At 41.8% G+C, this 17259-nt stretch overlaps 2 protein-coding genes and 1 long non-coding RNA gene across 4 annotated transcripts; 1 reads left to right on the top strand and 2 right to left on the bottom strand.

Moving 5' to 3' along the window:
- Positions 1–1480: 1480 nt before the first annotated feature.
- acvr1l (activin A receptor, type 1 like) lies at positions 1481–9632 on the top strand. The gene is made up of 10 exons (XM_034207369.1): positions 1481–1625; positions 2326–2427; positions 3225–3479; positions 3567–3778; positions 3967–4066; positions 4927–5073; positions 5651–5926; positions 6431–6628; positions 6788–6918; positions 7827–9632. The coding sequence occupies exons 2-10, from the start codon at positions 2337–2339 to the stop codon at positions 7956–7958; spliced, it is 1542 nt and encodes a 513-aa protein (XP_034063260.1). The 5' UTR covers positions 1481–1625; positions 2326–2336; the 3' UTR covers positions 7959–9632.
- On the bottom strand, positions 5337–7872 carry LOC117540597. The gene is made up of 2 exons (XR_004568191.1): positions 5952–7872; positions 5337–5868 (listed from the first exon to the last, which is right to left on the bottom strand). It is a non-coding gene; the product is annotated as an uncharacterized LOC117540597 (long non-coding RNA).
- Positions 9633–11021: 1389 nt separating the features above from the next.
- d2hgdh (D-2-hydroxyglutarate dehydrogenase) lies at positions 11022–15842 on the bottom strand. 2 transcript variants are annotated; one of them, XM_034207366.1, is made up of 10 exons: positions 15703–15842; positions 14868–15230; positions 14723–14780; positions 13678–13817; positions 13392–13585; positions 13133–13301; positions 12856–12999; positions 12618–12760; positions 11993–12158; positions 11022–11805 (listed from the first exon to the last, which is right to left on the bottom strand). In XM_034207366.1, the coding sequence occupies exons 2-10, from the start codon at positions 15202–15204 to the stop codon at positions 11543–11545; spliced, it is 1614 nt and encodes a 537-aa protein (XP_034063257.1). In that variant the 5' UTR covers positions 15205–15230; positions 15703–15842; the 3' UTR covers positions 11022–11542. The 2 variants fall into 2 exon arrangements, with proteins under 2 accessions (XP_034063257.1, XP_034063258.1); XM_034207367.1 differs by having other exon boundaries at positions 11997–12158.
- Between the last annotated feature and the right edge of the window lie 1417 nt (positions 15843–17259).

Genomic DNA, 17259 nt, shown 5'->3' with positions numbered 1-17259 from the left:
GACATACGTCCGGGAGCAGTTCAGGTCACCTGGCACAGAGTGTTGACCCAGGGTCTTTAATTAAAAAAGCATTGGACAATGTGTCTCTGTGCTGGAGCCTTTCTCCTGGAGAACAGATACCGGCTGCGTCTCGCTCCGACACACTGGAGACGAAAGCCCCAGGTAAGTAAGAACAAACAGCACTGGCTATTGTATGAGGGAAGACATATCTGCTACTTGATACAATTCTCAATTTTCTCTCTCTGTGCACACATTTTCCTGAACAGCCACTGAGAAAACCTCAAATTAAGTACAGGTAGAGTTTGTTGACAAGTGAAATTAACGTATTGCTCCGGACATGAAAGGTCACTTAGTTTTCCTGAAGTCTTAGTTTAGGAGAAGGAGTGCTCTTTTTTTAGGTTTGGGTGGACAGAACAAGAAAGCAGTTATCAACCGGTCAAATAATATTCTGATGAAATACTGTGGGAGCAATCAAAGGAACTGTTTCAATGAAGTGGTAAACCATGATTACAATCAATGTTGTTCAGTTGCTGAGGATCTAAAATACAGACCCGCTGAATAAATGCAGGACATTTGCTCTTTGAAACAGCACCACTGCTCTTTTTTCCAAAGTGAATTAGGCCTAATTTATTTTTAAATTAAGTGGAAGTGGTGTTTCTTTCAGGCATTGTGGCCTGACTTAACGTATTCCCTGCTTAAACTGTAAGACAGGTATTACTTACTAATCAGAAAGTGTTTTACATAAGGTTTGAGCAACCTATTCTTAAAGATATTATTATTACACACAACTCTGAAACAGTGTTATTTGTTATTAGTTTCTTCCCCTCCGCTAGCGGCCTCATTAACAACGTCCCCCGACACTTTACCTCAGCCTCACGCAGACTCTATGCATTACATGAATGCACACAATGCACAACAATATGTTGTATTACTGCTGATTTGTATTCCATATTGTATTCCTACTATTCCATTCCATCGCAATGTAAATACCGTTATATTTTTACTATATTTTTTATTATTTTAAATATTTTTCTAGTTCCTTATCTGTGTTTTCTATTCTTGTTTTTATGCACCATGACACCAAGTCAAATTCCTCGTACGTGTAAACCTACCTGGTAATAAACCTGATTCTGATTTTGCACACTGAATACCTTTTGATGTTTGATTTATTTGTTCTGTTAATAGGCTACTTGTGTACTTGCACTTGAATAAGGTTTTTGAATTCAGAAATGCTATGTTTTTGTTTACTTCTTATGTAGTTAAATTAAATATATATATACCTGTGATGCAAAACATTGAAACACAGTGAATATAGACACAGTTCGTGAATTTACTTTATAGCAAACACTTATAAATGATATAAAAACATATCATATGTGTATATATATATGTATAATATGGATATGTGTATCATACAACCTGTTGGAGTACTCCCCTGCCCCACAATGCATCTCGGTTGTAATGTTTTGGTGACGTCATGTGTGGTTGAGACAGAGTGGGCTGGGCTGTGGTCCTCTGCTCTCTGCTACTGCTCTCAAATAACACTAATACGAATCTTTAAACGTAATATAGGAATACACAACAATCCCATAATGAGTTAGAGGACTGTATGTGGTGTGTGCCAGGTAGGTGGATGTTTTTTGTATCGCTCTGTTTTGAGGGTCCTCGGCTCCAAGCGGTGCCTTGTGCTCTGTAGCTAGCTTAGCTTGCGGGGCTAACAGCAGCAGCGCCGGGCAGCCGTCTGTCCGAGTGGCGCCTCAGAGTCGCCTGTGGACGGCTAATAAAACAGCTTGTTAATGGCCTGTTAGCTACAGCAAACAACCAGGCCCACGATATGAGAGGTTGACAAAGAAGGGTTGCTTTTTTGGTCATGTACCTATCACCAAAACTGGAGGCTGTGACATTGAAATGGAAGGTGTTATTGTTCGATGTTAGCAGGATTTGTGTTATTATGCTAGTTGTTGCTAATGCTACATTGATAGTTACCTCGCACAGGAACAGCTCCTGTAGAGAAACTATTTAAGAGCAATACGTAATAGTAAGCACATGATTATATTTGTCTAAGGTAAATAGATGTAACTTCTTTCATGATAAATGTTATTAAATGACATGCGGCTGTCTTTGAACTAACTGCAGTGTATGCCATCATCAGTCATGTGTTTTAAATAAAGCTTTGACAGCTACAGACAGGACTATTTGCATTCAGCCTCTATAAGTTGTTGCTTCCTTTCTGCCTGAAGCCTTGGCAGCGATCACAAGGAAACGTAGAGAGGCTAAATGTAATTATCCTCCTGTACTCATCTGAACTCTCTTCCTCCCTGTCAGCGCACTGAATCATGGGTCGGTGCAGAGTCCCTCTCCTCCTCCTCCTCCTCCTCCTCCACCTCCTCCTGCTGCAGGCCCTGCACACATCGGCTGAAGGCTCAGGTACTGTCCTCTACTGTCTGTCAACTTCATGTTTCACTGTTTATACAAGGCCCTCGTTCCTTTGTCTGTGGTGTCCTGGACTGTATATGTTTTTCTTTGGCAGAAGCATCTTCAAAATGAATGAATGAATAATTTATTTTTAATTGAGTCGAACAGAAAAACCAGGTTCACTGAGTTTTCTGGATAAAACTTAGATCTATAGTTACGTAACAGCCAAAATAAACGTATATTTTTCATTAAAAGTGTAAATAGAATACTTTGGCTTACTGCAGCTTTAAGATACATTGCATCAAAAGGAATGAATCTACTGCACAAAAGCGCTGAAAGAAAAGTGTGGCTTAACAGACAATCATACACTTGGTACATCTTGGTTAATGAATGAAATCATAATTAGGATAACTGGAGGATTTGTTATTTGATTCATTTTTATTAAAAGCTACTATAGGATTCATTTTTCATGTAGTACAAGACTCACACTCATGAGAATCAGAGTACCTTTATTCGTCCCACAGAGGGGGCATTTACATTGATTACAGCAGAAAAGAGCCAAAGACAACTTATTATTATTAAGTAGCATCCATAACAAAAAGATAAAAAATACACAATTTTCAAAATAAACATCCTGTAGCATCTACACATGTAATCAAGGCTGACCAGAGCATTGCTGCTTGTCTGTCTTTTAGTTCATAGCTATTTTGTTAGATGGAAGTCTTTCTGTTGCCATAATTACGTTAACACTGTATATGTTCTCCAAATCAGCCCGACTACATGCTGAACTCATGTCCTCTCTTCCACAGATGGACAGTTGACGTGTCTGTTTGACTGCCCAAAATGCCCCCAGGCCACCCAGTGCCCCGGTACCCGCTGCTTCTCCTCCATAAACCTGGACAGCAGCGGGGTGGTGTTTAAACACGGCTGCCTGGTGGGGCTGGATAACATCCATCTGCAGTGCTCCACAGCTCCATCCTTCAGACAAGCCATCTTCTGCTGCTCCCAGGACATGTGCAACAACAACAACACCAGGAGTTTGCTGATGTCGTTGCTGCCAACAGGTTGATATACGATCATACCATGCTTCATTTAGCACATCAATTAATTGTCATCTTATCATCTTTCCCTATTTCCCCCTTTGTCCACAGCCCCAGAAGGGGAGCCCGTTCGGTACCGCGTGGAGACGTTGGCTCTCTTTGTGCTCGGTCCGGTGGTGGTGCTGGCTCTGCTGTCTGTGGTGTCAGTTCTGGCCTGCAGGAGGCTCCACCACGGCCGTCTGCAGAGGATGCAGGAGTTTGACAATGAGCAGGGAGCCATAGACGGCCTCATCACCTCCAATGTGGGAGACAGCACTTTAGCGGTAAGATAAAGACAGGTTCTTGTTGAACCAATTAAAAGAGTTTCACTACTAAGTAAAGAGAGGTCCCCGTTAACTCCTAGTTTTAACTGTGTCTGTTGGCAAGGTGTTTTCCCCTCCCAGAAATGATTTTATGTTTCCTCCTAAAGATCATGACATAAGGATCTAATGTGGTATCTGTGTGTCTTCAGGACCTGTTGGATCACTCGTGCACATCGGGCAGCGGGTCGGGTCTCCCCTTCCTCGTGCAGAGAACCGTGGCCCGGCAGATCAGCCTGATGGAGTGTGTCGGTACGTTTATCACACTGCAGAGCACACTCATCTGCAGGGTGGATTCAGGTCTCTGACTGACAAACTGATTTCATCATATTGCTTTGATTTCCCCCTTTTTCTTTATTGGGTATTTCTCACATCCCGTTACCTCAAAACTATTTCAACATAGGTTGACATTTTCATATAAAAATAAAGATAGATTATATATAAATTAATCTCACACCTCAACTCACTAAAAGATATAGAAAAGCTGTCCTGTTTATTGACTCTATGCTTTAATGTAATTTAATGCCAAAACTGACAAAATATTTATACAAAACTGATTTATACAAAAACCCACAAGCGGCCGGTCGTCAGCTCATGCACATGTCCAGTAATTCGTGCCTCAGCTCAGCTTCAGGTTGCAGTAGATATGATCAGTGTTTCGGATGACTGCACATAGTTATTCTAGGATCAAACCCGTATGAAGATACAGATCTGACAGTGATGTCAAACAGATGATGCAAGGGCAACAATGATAGGTCACACATCTTTGTATTATATGGAGCAACTGTATAAACACCGGTCATGTGTTCCTTTGTGTATTGTGTACACTGTATTCAATGATGACACTAAGGTATTAAGGTTGGTGAATTAAGAGTTATTCTTGGCAGCTCTGGCAAATTTCCTTTTGAACCCTCAAATGAAAGTATGCAGGTCACATGCTTTGAGTTGTTGTTTGCACACTGTACAGATGTACCAGTTTGGAATTTGAAAAATGTGGCTGTGTGCTGTTGATGTGGAAATATCCGATGTGTTCAGTCAGCTGCAGTGTCAATGTAGCCAAAACAAATCTGAATGCACACTCTGACGTGTTCCTCCTCCCTCTTTTCTCCCAGGCAAAGGGAGGTACGGGGAGGTGTGGCGGGGCCAGTGGCAGGGCGAGAACGTGGCTGTAAAAATCTTCTCCTCTAGAGATGAGAAGTCCTGGTTCAGGGAGACGGAGATCTACAACACTGTGCTGCTAAGACATGAAAACATACTGGGTGAGTCTGCTTCACACTAAACTGTTAGATCTTGTTAGACCAGTTAGACCTTGTTAGAACAATTAAACAAGCAAAAACATGTTTCTGGTTTTAAAAGATGCGATTTTCCACATGTCTCGACTGCAACTCAATTTCATTTCTAATTGGAGCTAATAAACACATCCATCTCTCCGTTGTAAGATATGTCGCCTAGCATTACCAATAGAGTAAAAAGAGGTAGAGTTATGTGTTGCGTATCATTTTCACCATGATGAAACACCTGCCACAAATAATGGATGTTTATTTTAGGTCATATTGCCAACTCTGCTGCATTCATTCCTTTCAGAGTGTTTTGTTTTAATATTGTTTCCAAGAATACAGTTTATAATACAATTTCCTTGTTGTAGATACATCTCAAATCCCTTCAATGTCCTTGTATCTTAACAACTTCATGTTTGAAACAGTGACACATTCTGTGGAGGTGAACACATTAAAAAGCGTATCATATCATGCAATCCAGCGTCATCACACTGATAGGTACCACGATTGACATAACCGCAAATAGAACATATTTTCACGATGCTGTCTCTTCTCCCAGGCTTCATGGCGTCCGACATGACGTCTCGCAACTCCAGCACCCAGCTGTGGCTCATCACCCATTACCATGAGAACGGCTCACTTTATGACTACTTGCAACGAGTTGCCGTGGAGACGTCAGAGGGCTTAGCGATGGCTGCGTCGATAGCCGGCGGCCTGGTGCACCTGCACACGGAGATCTTCGGCACAGAGGGGAAACCGGCCATCGCACACAGAGACCTGAAGAGCAAAAACATCTTAGTCACAAAGGAGCTGCGCTGCTGCATCGCAGACCTCGGTCAGTCCGTCAGACAGGATCTTACTTTTATTTCTACCACTTTTATTCTGGTCGTCTCTGGGATTTCAGTCCCTTCCTGTTGGAGCTCTTTGTCTAGTACTTTATGCATCAGACTAACCATGGGACTTGTCTCTGTATGCTACATGTTTAAGTAGCATTAACAGATGAATTGATTACAAACATATATAATACATTCCCACACACATTTGACAGAGATGACATCGATACACAATTACAGAGGGGTTAGATCACATGGTAAAAAGTCATAGTACAGTAATTCATAAAAATGTCATGGTAAAGTGTTTTTAAAAAATGTAAGTCATAATTGTAAATAATGCATCTATTTCTTCTGAGCATTTTGTAATGTTTGGAAACCAGCATTGTGTTTTTCAAAGCATCTCTACGTCCACCTTTCAGCTGGTGTGTATCCATGCCAGAACTTCTGAATGTGCCCAGATTGTTTCTAAGGTTGACTAAAGTGCTGTGTGTAACTGGCTGTTGCAGGGCTGGCTGTGACCCACTCGCAGGCAGACAACCAGCTGGATGTGGGCAACAACCCCAAGGTGGGCACCAAGCGCTACATGGCCCCCGAGGTTCTGGACGAGAGCATTCAGATCGACTGCTTCGACGCCTATAAGAGGGTGGACATCTGGGCCTTTGGGCTGGTGCTGTGGGAGATAGCAAGACGCACATACAGCAATGGTGAGTCATTCTGTGCATTTTGAGGACTGTGACTTAATAAACATGTATTTGCATATCAGCTTCAGGCTCGGCTGTTCAGAGATACCTAATTTGCCACTTGCATATCCATGTACTCTATTTACTTTAACTCATTTCTATAATGTTCATGTGACCCCTCAGGTATTGTTGAGGAGTACAAGCCTCCGTTCTACGATCTGGTGCCAAATGACCCCAGCTTCGAGGACATGAGGAAGGTGGTGTGTGTGGAGCAGCAGAGGCCTTTCATTCCTAACCGCTGGTTCTCTGACCCTGTAAGTATTAGTCTTTTACTCTATTTAATCAATGTATTTACTCTGACTCTTTTATGACCTTCCTTTTATTAAAAAAAAAATCTGGATACTATGACAGTGTTATATACCATGATATTTTTGAGATTTGAATACTATACTATTACCATCCGACATACTATACCATAATAAGGCCTTCTTATTACTTTTTAATGACATACTCCAAAATTATATTAAACAAACTATAACATCTAAATGTAATATTATATTAAAACAAGCCATAAACCTTAAGAAACATGACTGGTCCCTCACATCAGTGTACTTTGCAACTATTCAATGCGATTACATAAAGGCCAAATAAACTGATGCAAGTGAGATAACCAGACCCCGTTAATACCCAGAATGCTCTTCAAAAATCGAAAAGCTGCTGTCACCCGTAGTTACTAGTTTCCTCTCAATGTGCATCTCTGCATGACATCCTTAAATATCATCTTCATTTTATTCTTATTCTTTATTAGGATCCCCATTAGCACTAGCATGAGCATTCCTGGGGTCCTCACACACACACACACACACACACACATAAAACAGCTCATAATTGTGATATAATAAAAATATAATTGTGATATAAGTGCTATATGAAGTGGAAACTAAAATGGTCGTCCAATTTTAGCCAAACAAAAAAAGACTAATAATTGTACATAATAATACAGAGTCTAGACACAGTTCAATTTTACTAGATACTTTTTTTGCAACCTTTTGAAATGTACTTGAGAATGTTCCTGAATGATATGGACCGGTAAAGAATTCCAGCTGACCATGGCTCTGTACATGAGTGTTTTCTGTCCCATATTTGATTTAGATTTGGGGGATAGGAACCTTCCTTCTATTGCATGTCGTGTTTGATGGTCGTCTTTTCTCCCCTCTCTCAGACTCTCTCTGCTCTGGTGAAACTGATGAAGGAGTGTTGGTACCAGAACCCCTCTGCACGGCTCACAGCGCTGCGCATCAAGAAGACCCTGGACAAGATCCACAGCTCTCTGGAGAAGGGCAAGGGGTCTTGAGGGGTGGGGAGGAGCATCATGGGAAGCTGCCTGATCTCACTGGCCGGCTCAGAGAAGAGCCCCGTGTTTGTGAAAGGAAAAAGGACGATAAAGGGGGGCCAGAGGAAAGAGTTATTCAGGTGTCCCCCAGCCTCACCCTGCTCTGTGGTTGACACCCCTCTCTCTGACGAGCTCACAGACGTTTGGACCGGCTCTGTCTGAACACGCCAGGCTTTGTTACAGGACACACACACCTTGTGTTCGCACTGACCTGAACTACAGACTGTTACTGAGTGTGAAGAACATGGATGGCATATTGTAGTACTCCATCCCAATGCTTTAATGCCCGCGTAAGACTGCTCACACACACACACACACACACACACACACACACACACACACACACACGCGCGCACACACACACACACACACACACGGTATGCAGTGTGTCTACATACCGAGTGTTTCTTACAATTCAATTTCTGATCCCCAGCCAGTGTTTCGTGGCATTCTGCTCAGAAGTGTTTCACTCATTTAGCTTTACCAAAACATGCCAACTATTGCCACAAAGACACAGATATGTTCACTTACAGGAGGAAACGAGCCAATGGAACTACATTTGTTTGTTTTTAAATGCTATGATATTTATTAAACTCCAAGGCTACCACACTACTGAGGACATGTAAGACTGATGGTAGGTGAAACTGACGTTATACATATATAGGCATTACTCTACTGGACTCTCTGCACACATACTGTCATTATTGGAACTAGTAAGAAATTATTTGTTGAGAAATGGAGAGGAAAAAGTAGGAAATTGTTTCTTGCTTGTTTGTTGTATTTTTAAGAAATAGGATACGGTATTACAGATACTTGATTACCCTCATGGTCCCAGGAATAGATAAACAGGAAGTACCTGCCAATAGGCATTAGTCTGTATTTTATACTAGGGCTGCATCTCTCTTCGGTTAAATGAAATCCTTGCGTCCCTCACTTGCGTCGTTTCCCTGCGTCTAGTCCCTCCCACCAGGGAAGCATGGAGGACGCAAGGAAACCACGAGAAGCAGGGAAATGAGTTTTAAGAGCAATGGGACGTCGTTTCCTCCGGAGCGTCACGTGAAGCGAGGTCCGTTTGTGATGATGCCGCACAGCTGATCGTGCATGCACTGCATCGTCCAATCAGTGAGTGATACACAGTAAGGGGGCGGGGCGAGTGTCAGGATTTCACCGGAGGATGGTCTGGTAGTTCCTCGATTATCGCTCCTCCGTTATAACTCCTCGATCCTACCGGCAAAAATAAGGCCACTGGGACGGTACTCAAGATGGCGCAGACAAATCAACTTCCGGTGATACCGAGGAGCGAGGAAATGAAAAATAACCGAAGTGAGACCCACCCTAGGGGTATGATCCTCCCTGCAATCAGAGAGGAATCCAGGAAAGCTTGTACCGCTGACATTTAAAAGAATATTGGAGGTGAAGTTGTTTTGTTTCAGAAAAAGAGGGCTTCCATAACAACTCTTCTCCCATCATGCCACACAATTGCCTGAATAACAAACAAAAACAACATTTGTTCAAAATGTATTTAAAAACAGATGAAGTTGCGTATGTGTGCGGTTACAGATCTTTGCAAAGCTGGGTTTGTTTTGGGAAAATGTTGCTTTGTCTTTTTTTATATGTAATAAAACATTTACTGCACTGTTGCCTCTGATATGAGTTTATAAAGTATATACACTCAGTTGCCAGTTTAATGCAGTCTATTAAAACAGTTTGTGATTCTGAAGTGTTTATTTTATTTCCCATTTATATCACTTAGGGTAGATTTAAAAACCTCTGCATAATTCAGTTTACAAAATATCAAGGACACTGAACATTATAACCAGGGGTGCACATAACTTTGTTGCCCTGGTTCTCAAAGGAGCACCTGGAGATGTTGCTTGGTGCTCATCCTTAAAATGAAATAAATCGTAACTTTTGAGGGGGTCTGGACTTTATTTGCCAGACACACGGCACTGAAAACACATGCAGAGGTGCACACAGAACACACATACAGAGGTGAACACAGAACACACATGCAGAGGTGAACACAAGACAACATTAGCACGACCAGTAATCCTACAAGCTGTCATCACTACCCTCCTGACTGTTCTCATCACTGTCTTCCTCTCTGTCAGACATGGTAGCTGATGATGTAGGCCTACTTCTTTCTCTCTGGTTGAGTCTGTGATTAGCTGCTTGCATCCACAAGTCAACAGCTGGTTTTGGGTGGAAAGTCTCTGTTGGCATCTTAGACAAGTGGATGTAATCAAATAAGTATGTGAACATAACCAATAACCTACCATAGCCAATAACAAATGAATGTAACTTATTTTATCTGTGTTGTTCATTCATATCTTATTTTACCTTAACATTTATTTATTTATGCATTTTTTTATCTCCAGTTTTAAAGGATATTTTTGGTTACTGTCTTATAGTATACATTGGAATGATTTCAAACCTGTTTATCCCAATAATTATAAAGGAGTGCCTTGGAAATATGTGTTTACATAAATTGTGACCAAACCGTTTGAACTTAGACTAAAGTGAACTATCTAAACACTCAGAGTCCTTACCTCACTGAGCTGTAGTTATCAGCCTCTCAGTCTGATTGGAGAGGACTCTCCCTCCACATTATTGGAGACACATCTTCTTCTTATATCCGTTAGAGCAGCTAGCACCAGATTCTAATAACAACAGCGCCGGAACCGGTGCACGCTCCCTAGCTCACTCGCACTTTGGCTGTGAGCTGCGGGCGCCAGATAAGCAAACATCCCCCATTTTAATCACTTGCAGCGCCCATCGTACAGGGCAAATGAAACGTGTAACCGGGGTGAAAAGGGTGTTACATTTACTTAATTGAATAATGAATATTGTTACATCAAGGCCGAAAATTAGGATGAGCACCAACGGTCAAAAAAATGTTTTCCCCTCCCAGAACTGCCAGCGCAGCGCCTCCACAGATCTGGCGCCCTAGGCGAACATCTAAAACGCCAGTGCCACGGGCCGGCCCTGACTTCATATGCAACTCGCAAATATCTTTCTCTCTTTCTCTCTTCTCCCTTCTCTCTCTCCCTCTCTCTCTCTCTCTCAATGTTGGTGGGCAAATGCGCCTTTTATCAAATGACCCGGTGCTCTTTTTTTGGCGGAGGTGCGCATGCGCACCTGCGCACCAGTTATGTGCAGCCCTGATTATAACCTTCAGGCAGGAGTAATGGCAGGACTGTTGCATTAGACTGAAAATATAATTTGAAAAATAATGGAATAAGGAGTGGTTCACACTCTTTCAGTGTGAGTGGCCGAGGTAGTTCTTAATGTTTAGCATTAACATCACTTGTGATATTCTAAGAGACTTCTACAGTACACATTTAACAGCTAGTTGAAGTGGATGTTAATCTGAAAGTAGTACTCTCTGCAGACAACAATGACACGACTTGCACCACCTGCGTTAAATGTGTGAAAGGGTATCACAAGTTAGGGCATGATCTTCCATCAAATATGCTAATAGCTAAAATGCTTTAGCTATGTCTGTATACATAACCTCTAACCCCACAGCAGTGAGACAGTTGGGGTCATTTAAGGTCGTCTGGTAGAGTCTTGTACGGGTTGAGGATGCCCTTAGGGTCCAGCATGGCCTTGATGTTCCCCATCAGAGCCACAGCCTGGCTGGGTTTACTGTAGTAGATGTAGTTCCTCTTCTTCAGGCCCAGGCCGTGCTCTGCACTGATGCTTCCGTTACAGCTGGCCGTCCACTCGTACACGAAGGGCTCGATGGCAGCCAGAAGAGCGGGGTCTTTGGCAGGAGAGGTGACATTCAAGTGGAGATTTCCATCCCCTTAAAGTACAGATGGAAAGAAATGGTGGAACAGTGAGGTGTCCAAAACCACCTAAATACTGCACTCGAATGCACATGTTTTTCATGATGTAGATTGAGCGGTTATAGGGGACCAATTGTATCTCATGTTAGCAGGCCACCTTTTCCCCATCCAATAAATATATAGATTTCCATCCTCTGGTCTTACCTACGTGTCCGTATCCCACCACACTCTTGGCTCGGTCCCCCAGGTGCTCCCTCATGTCCGTCACCAGCTGGTAGATCCTCTCCACAGGAAGTGAGATGTCGTACTTGTAGGTGAAGCCGTCATGAGTCAGCGCTTCCGTGACACGCTCTCGCATCGACCACAGAGCCTGAAAAGTTCATCGCACGTTGTCATTTCCATCTAAACCAAGGTGAGGATATGGGTTGACTATTGAGTCCATATAGAGATATTAACTAAACAACACTGCTATACAACTGATAACTTGCTCAAATCCAAAGATTTTCTAAATTATATTTGGGAAAAAAGACATAGTATAGCTTGTTAAAAGCAGTGTGTAAAAAAAAAGCTGGAAGAAATACATAGTATAGTATGTCCCCAAAAAGTTAAAGCATGTTTTGTCAAAAAAAAATGTTTAAATAACTTTGAAAACATTACATTTAGCTGATGCTTAAAGTGCAATAAACCATGATGATTCAGTGCTGACATATTCACTATAAACAAGCAAGACGATTGAGAGTGATCATTTAACATATTGTCAATAATAAATCTAATAAAAAGACCAGAAACAACACTGTATTTCCAATTTGTTGTAGATTAGAGACACTACCTTTATCTTTGAGTCTTCAGTTGCCACAGTCCCATCAGTCACCAACGATGACGTCATCGCCTCCTCTAAGAAATGGTGGAGTTTCTCTCCGTCATGTGTCGAGTCAGATCCAGATGTTTCAATGACAACGTAGAATGGACAATCTGCAGGAGGAAGGAAAGAGTTTGTCGTGTGTGTGTTTTGTATTGCTTTAACCACTACTACTAAGAACTAAGTGTGTATTTGAGTGTGTACCTACCAGAGATGGGATTGCGTAGTTTTAGGTGCGTATTCAGCAGCCTCATACACTCACTGTCCAGGAATTCAAAGGCTGACAGAATTTCTCCCAGCATGCCTCTGGAGAGCTGAAAGGTCTTCAGCAGCTGCTCAAAGGTTTCACAGCCTAATAGAATACAATATGTTACCTAATAATCTATAAACAAAACCTATTTTTGACATTAATCAAAACACGTTCCAACTGCACACATGCTTAGCAATTCTTTGCCAATATTAATGACAAATTAAAAGAATCTTACCAAGAAAAACCACATTAACAGATTTAGGTTTGCGTGGACAGAGGATGGACACTGAAGTGATGACCCCTAGTGTGCCCTCTGACCCTATGAACAGCTGTTTGAGGTCATATCCTGTGTTATCTTTCCGCAGAGTGACTAAGCAGTCCAGCACTCTCCCATCTGCCAACACCTGTACATGAAACATACACACAAACATTAGATTAAGTATGTTATCCTTATTTAATACAATATTTGTTGGTCATTCGTTTACTCCACTCACCACTTCCAGACCCAGCACAGTCCCACGTAAGGAGCCGTATCGCAGCAGACGGAGCCCACCTGCATTCGTTGCCACGTTTCCCCCAATGTGGCAGCTGCCCTTTGCCCCCAGATCAAGAGGCATGATGTAGTCTCTGTCCTCCAGGTAAAGAGACAAGTTCTCCAAAACACAGCCTGCCTGACAGGTCAGAATGCCTGATGAAGGAGGAATAAAATACACAAAATGCTGTAAATAAATACAACTTTTTTGGGAGGCAGGCAGCTCATTTAGAAAGTTCAGTATTTACCGGAGATGCTATCAAAGGTGAGGATGTTGTTCATAAGGGCAGTGGAGAGGATGATCTCATCATAAACCGGTACGCTGCCCCCCACCAGCCCAGTGTTGCCTCCTTGAGGGTTCACCGCCAGATTACGACTGTTACAATACCTACAGGGAGGGACATACAACAACTTTGACTCCCTCATAAACCGTGTTGGGCAAGTTACTTCCAAAATGTAATATAGTACATTTTACTGTCTTTTTTAAGTAATAAGTTACATTACAATATTACTGTCTTTGAAATGTAATGAGTTACACTACTTTTATATTACTTTACCAAAATAACCTCAAAAGAATGGCTAGGTATTTTAAATGCTAAAATGTGGTTTAGTGCAGCTCATTATACATCCAGTGAAGGGCAATGTGTAGGCCATTAAGGCTACTAACTACTTTTATTACACGGTTTAGTTGAATACTCGATTCTGATCTTAAATTCTTAACATGTGACACGTTGTTAATCCAGTCATACAGACCACTGTCAAGCACTATAATGAAGGTTGCTAAGGAGGATCAAGAAAGAGAAAGGAAAAGAGGTTAAAAGACGGAGCGCTGGACGTCAGATAAATCACCAGAAGAAGGCAGACAGGAAGTAAACAATAACAGGACACGGAATGGGCTCTGTAGTTTGTTTAGTATGGCCGTGTAATAAGCGGGATAATGTGCAGCGAGGCGGTCATTATGGGGAAAAGAACACCCGACAGAAGGGTAACCACGAGGCTTACTAATCTACCCACACACTTTTTCTCTGGTGTCGGAATGTCTCGCGATGTTAGTGAATTCTTAAAAAACAAAACACCATTTAATTCCGGGTTAAAATGTGTTGTAACTGCGTTACTGAGAATTGTAACAGGTAGTATATTACCCAAATGTCATTAGTAATGCGTTACATTACTTAGTTACAGCAAAAAGTAATACATTACTGTAACTCTGTTACTTTTGTAACGCGTTACACCCAACACTGCTCATAAACCACTGACTTGTATTTTTCTTTCCACACACTATTTGGTCTTTACTTGAGAATTTGAGAAACTTCTTCAGTTGTTTCTGGTCTCAGCAACAATTCACTGGAGCCTGCAGACGATGTAAGAACAGAGGAATTAAAGATAATGACAACAAGAAAATAAATCTTCAAGTGAAATGAGGTAAATTCACTTTCACCTTTCACTGACTTGAGCCAATCCACATTACTGGACTCCAGCAGGTCCGGGTCTGTGACGGCTCGGCCTGGTAGGATCTTCCTGAAGAAGGCTAAATCTTCCTGGGTTATCCTGGAGAAAGGCAGCCGGTCTGGGGCTGCAGCAGGAGAGGGCCTGTCCGCCCCAGTGTGCAGCTTTCGACTGCAGGCTGCAAACTGCCATGAGGTGGAGGGCAGGAATGGGCAGTGGAGGTCCAGAGGTGTATGTCTTCCTGTGACTGCCCATGAGAGGGGGCTTTGGGGGCTCAGATGCCTGAGAGCTGTCCGCAGCCTTAGTGATCTTTGGAAGATCCCCGCCATGACTGGAGTTAAGGTGGCAAAACAGGCTGAAGTGGGATAAATATTAAGAAAGATACTGGTTAAATGTTCACTTAAGTCGATCAAAAAACAACATGGTATAATATGTTGAAAAAACTCATTAAAAAAAAAAATAGTATTATATGTCGAAAATATCAGAAAAACAAAGTAGCATAGTATGTAAAAGTAAAAGATATATTTGAAAAAATGATGTGTTATGTAGGCTACTTGTGTTCTTTGAATGCACCATTGTATTTCAATATATGCAATTAGGAAATAACAAACAGTTTGCAAACCGCTTTCCCGAGAACGAGGTATTAACATATTATGTTAACGAACAACCAGCAAACTGGCAATACTTTTCATCGCTGTTTCAGCAACAATAAAGGTTCATTTCTGGAGAGCTACACAAGCTAAACCATAACTGTCATTACAAGTAGCTTAGCTCAATTAGCACACAGTTTGACATGAATTCAGCGCGATATCTTTTTATTTACTCACCATAAACGTTCAGCTAACAACCTGCATCCCTCCGCCTCCTTCCTGTCATAGCTCCGTGAGAAATATGTCTCAAAGTTCAAGGGCAGTGAAGTTACTTATACATACCACAGTAAGTGTATAAACTAGCATGTTTTGCTATTGAAAGGTGAAATGTTGTAGAGCTTGACAATGGACCAATCAGAAGCCTTCTTTGAGATTGAACCAATAGCCGTGAGCCTTTCATCTTGACTGTGCAGCCAATGATAACTGTGCAAAACAAAGTCACTTCATGTCAGATTTATAGAGAGAGTAGTTTATGACTCACACATGTTATACCACCACGAGGGAGTATCTGTCCTCCCCACGTGCTGACTGGACTGGAAACAAAAACTATTGCTTGTTTAAATGTTGTCCTAATTATAATGTCTTGGTCTCTGTTTAAGTGATCAAACATGACTGGCATGCAAATGTCTGACCAAACATGTGCTGACTAACCCCACCAGATATGTTACTCCTGAAATGTCATCCGGTTACATCCTGCAACATCAAATCCCAATTCTTAACTATGTTCTAATTTCAAGGGTATTTGTGATAAATGCTGAGATTTTGTATTATTATTTTTGACATACATTACCTCTAACAGACAACATAGTAAACTATTAATCAAAACTACTGATATTTTGAGATGCACATACAATTAGGCCTACTCCTTAAAATATTAAGATATGGACATTTTCTGATAAATGCACAATTGAGATTTTGTTACAGACCATCACAAACTTTTTGTTCATGCATCTGCCTGAGAAACAGTAAGCGAGTAAGAGAGTATTAGCACCATTATAATCTAAAGGCGTGGCCATCAATAGGTTAAAACACATAGATTAAGATCACTGTAACTCTTACTGTAAAACACTTGCATACACAGTGATCTACACTTTGTGTAACAGCATTTACATGTTACGTTTTGCTGTCCCTAATTTGTGCTGGTCTGTCTCTGCCACTTTAATATACTAGTTTGTTGCTAGTTTGAATAGATTAAGATTCTATTTTATTCCAGTACATTAAAGGTCCCATGTCATGGCCATTTCTACTGATCATAATTCCATTGTTGAGGTCTACTAGAATAGATTTATATTGTGCATTTTTCCAAAATCACATTGGTTTCTCATTCAGCATCTCTGTATTCACTCTCTGTCCTAAACGGCTTGTTGGAGATCCTGCCCCCCCCCCCTCCCTATGAGCCCAGTGGCCGTCTGCGAGACAGCAAGACACAGCTAAACCCAGCCCGAACACACACACACACACCCTCGCCGCGTTCCACCGTCTCAGGGAGGAGAAATCGGCGGAGCTGCGGCTGAGAAAAGATTGAGTGTGTGTGTGTGTGTGCACGTCACTGTACCCAGGAAGAAAACAATGGAAAAAGAGAAATCTCCAACGAGGCGTTCTGGGGCAGCACAGACAGGTATTTTCTGTGTTAGAGTTTTACTCGCTACAGGGTGTACTTTGAGGGTTTGTGACTCTGCAGACCGTTTACATGCAGAAAAACCTTCATAACACAAGGGGACGGGTAATAACCGG

Source organism: Gymnodraco acuticeps, unplaced genomic scaffold (assembly GCF_902827175.1).
Source record: "Gymnodraco acuticeps unplaced genomic scaffold, fGymAcu1.1, whole genome shotgun sequence".
In the NCBI taxonomy this organism is placed as follows: Eukaryota; Metazoa; Chordata; class Actinopteri; order Perciformes; family Bathydraconidae; genus Gymnodraco; species Gymnodraco acuticeps.
Note: the sequence above shows the minus strand (reverse complement) of the source record. Positions and strands in the feature narration are given on the sequence as shown.

Excerpts from the sequence above, each read along its gene's own strand:
- acvr1l (XM_034207369.1), top strand. The coding sequence starts at position 2,337 with ATGGGTCGGTGCAGAGTCCCTCTCCTCCTCCTCCTCCTCCTCCTCCAC. Across the intron at positions 3,779-3,966 it reads TGGGAGACAGCACTTTAGCG|GACCTGTTGGATCACTCGTG; the intron begins GTAAGATAAAGA and ends GTGTGTCTTCAG. Across the intron at positions 6,919-7,826 it reads ACCGCTGGTTCTCTGACCCT|ACTCTCTCTGCTCTGGTGAA; the intron begins GTAAGTATTAGT and ends CCCCTCTCTCAG.
- d2hgdh (XM_034207366.1), bottom strand. The coding sequence starts at position 15,204 with ATGGCGGGGATCTTCCAAAGATCACTAAGGCTGCGGACAGCTCTCAGG. Across the intron at positions 13,586-13,677 it reads CACCTTTGATAGCATCTCCG|GCATTCTGACCTGTCAGGCA; the intron begins GTAAATACTGAA and ends CTCCTTCATCAG. Across the intron at positions 12,761-12,855 it reads ACTACGCAATCCCATCTCTG|ATTGTCCATTCTACGTTGTC; the intron begins GTAGGTACACAC and ends TTCCTCCTGCAG.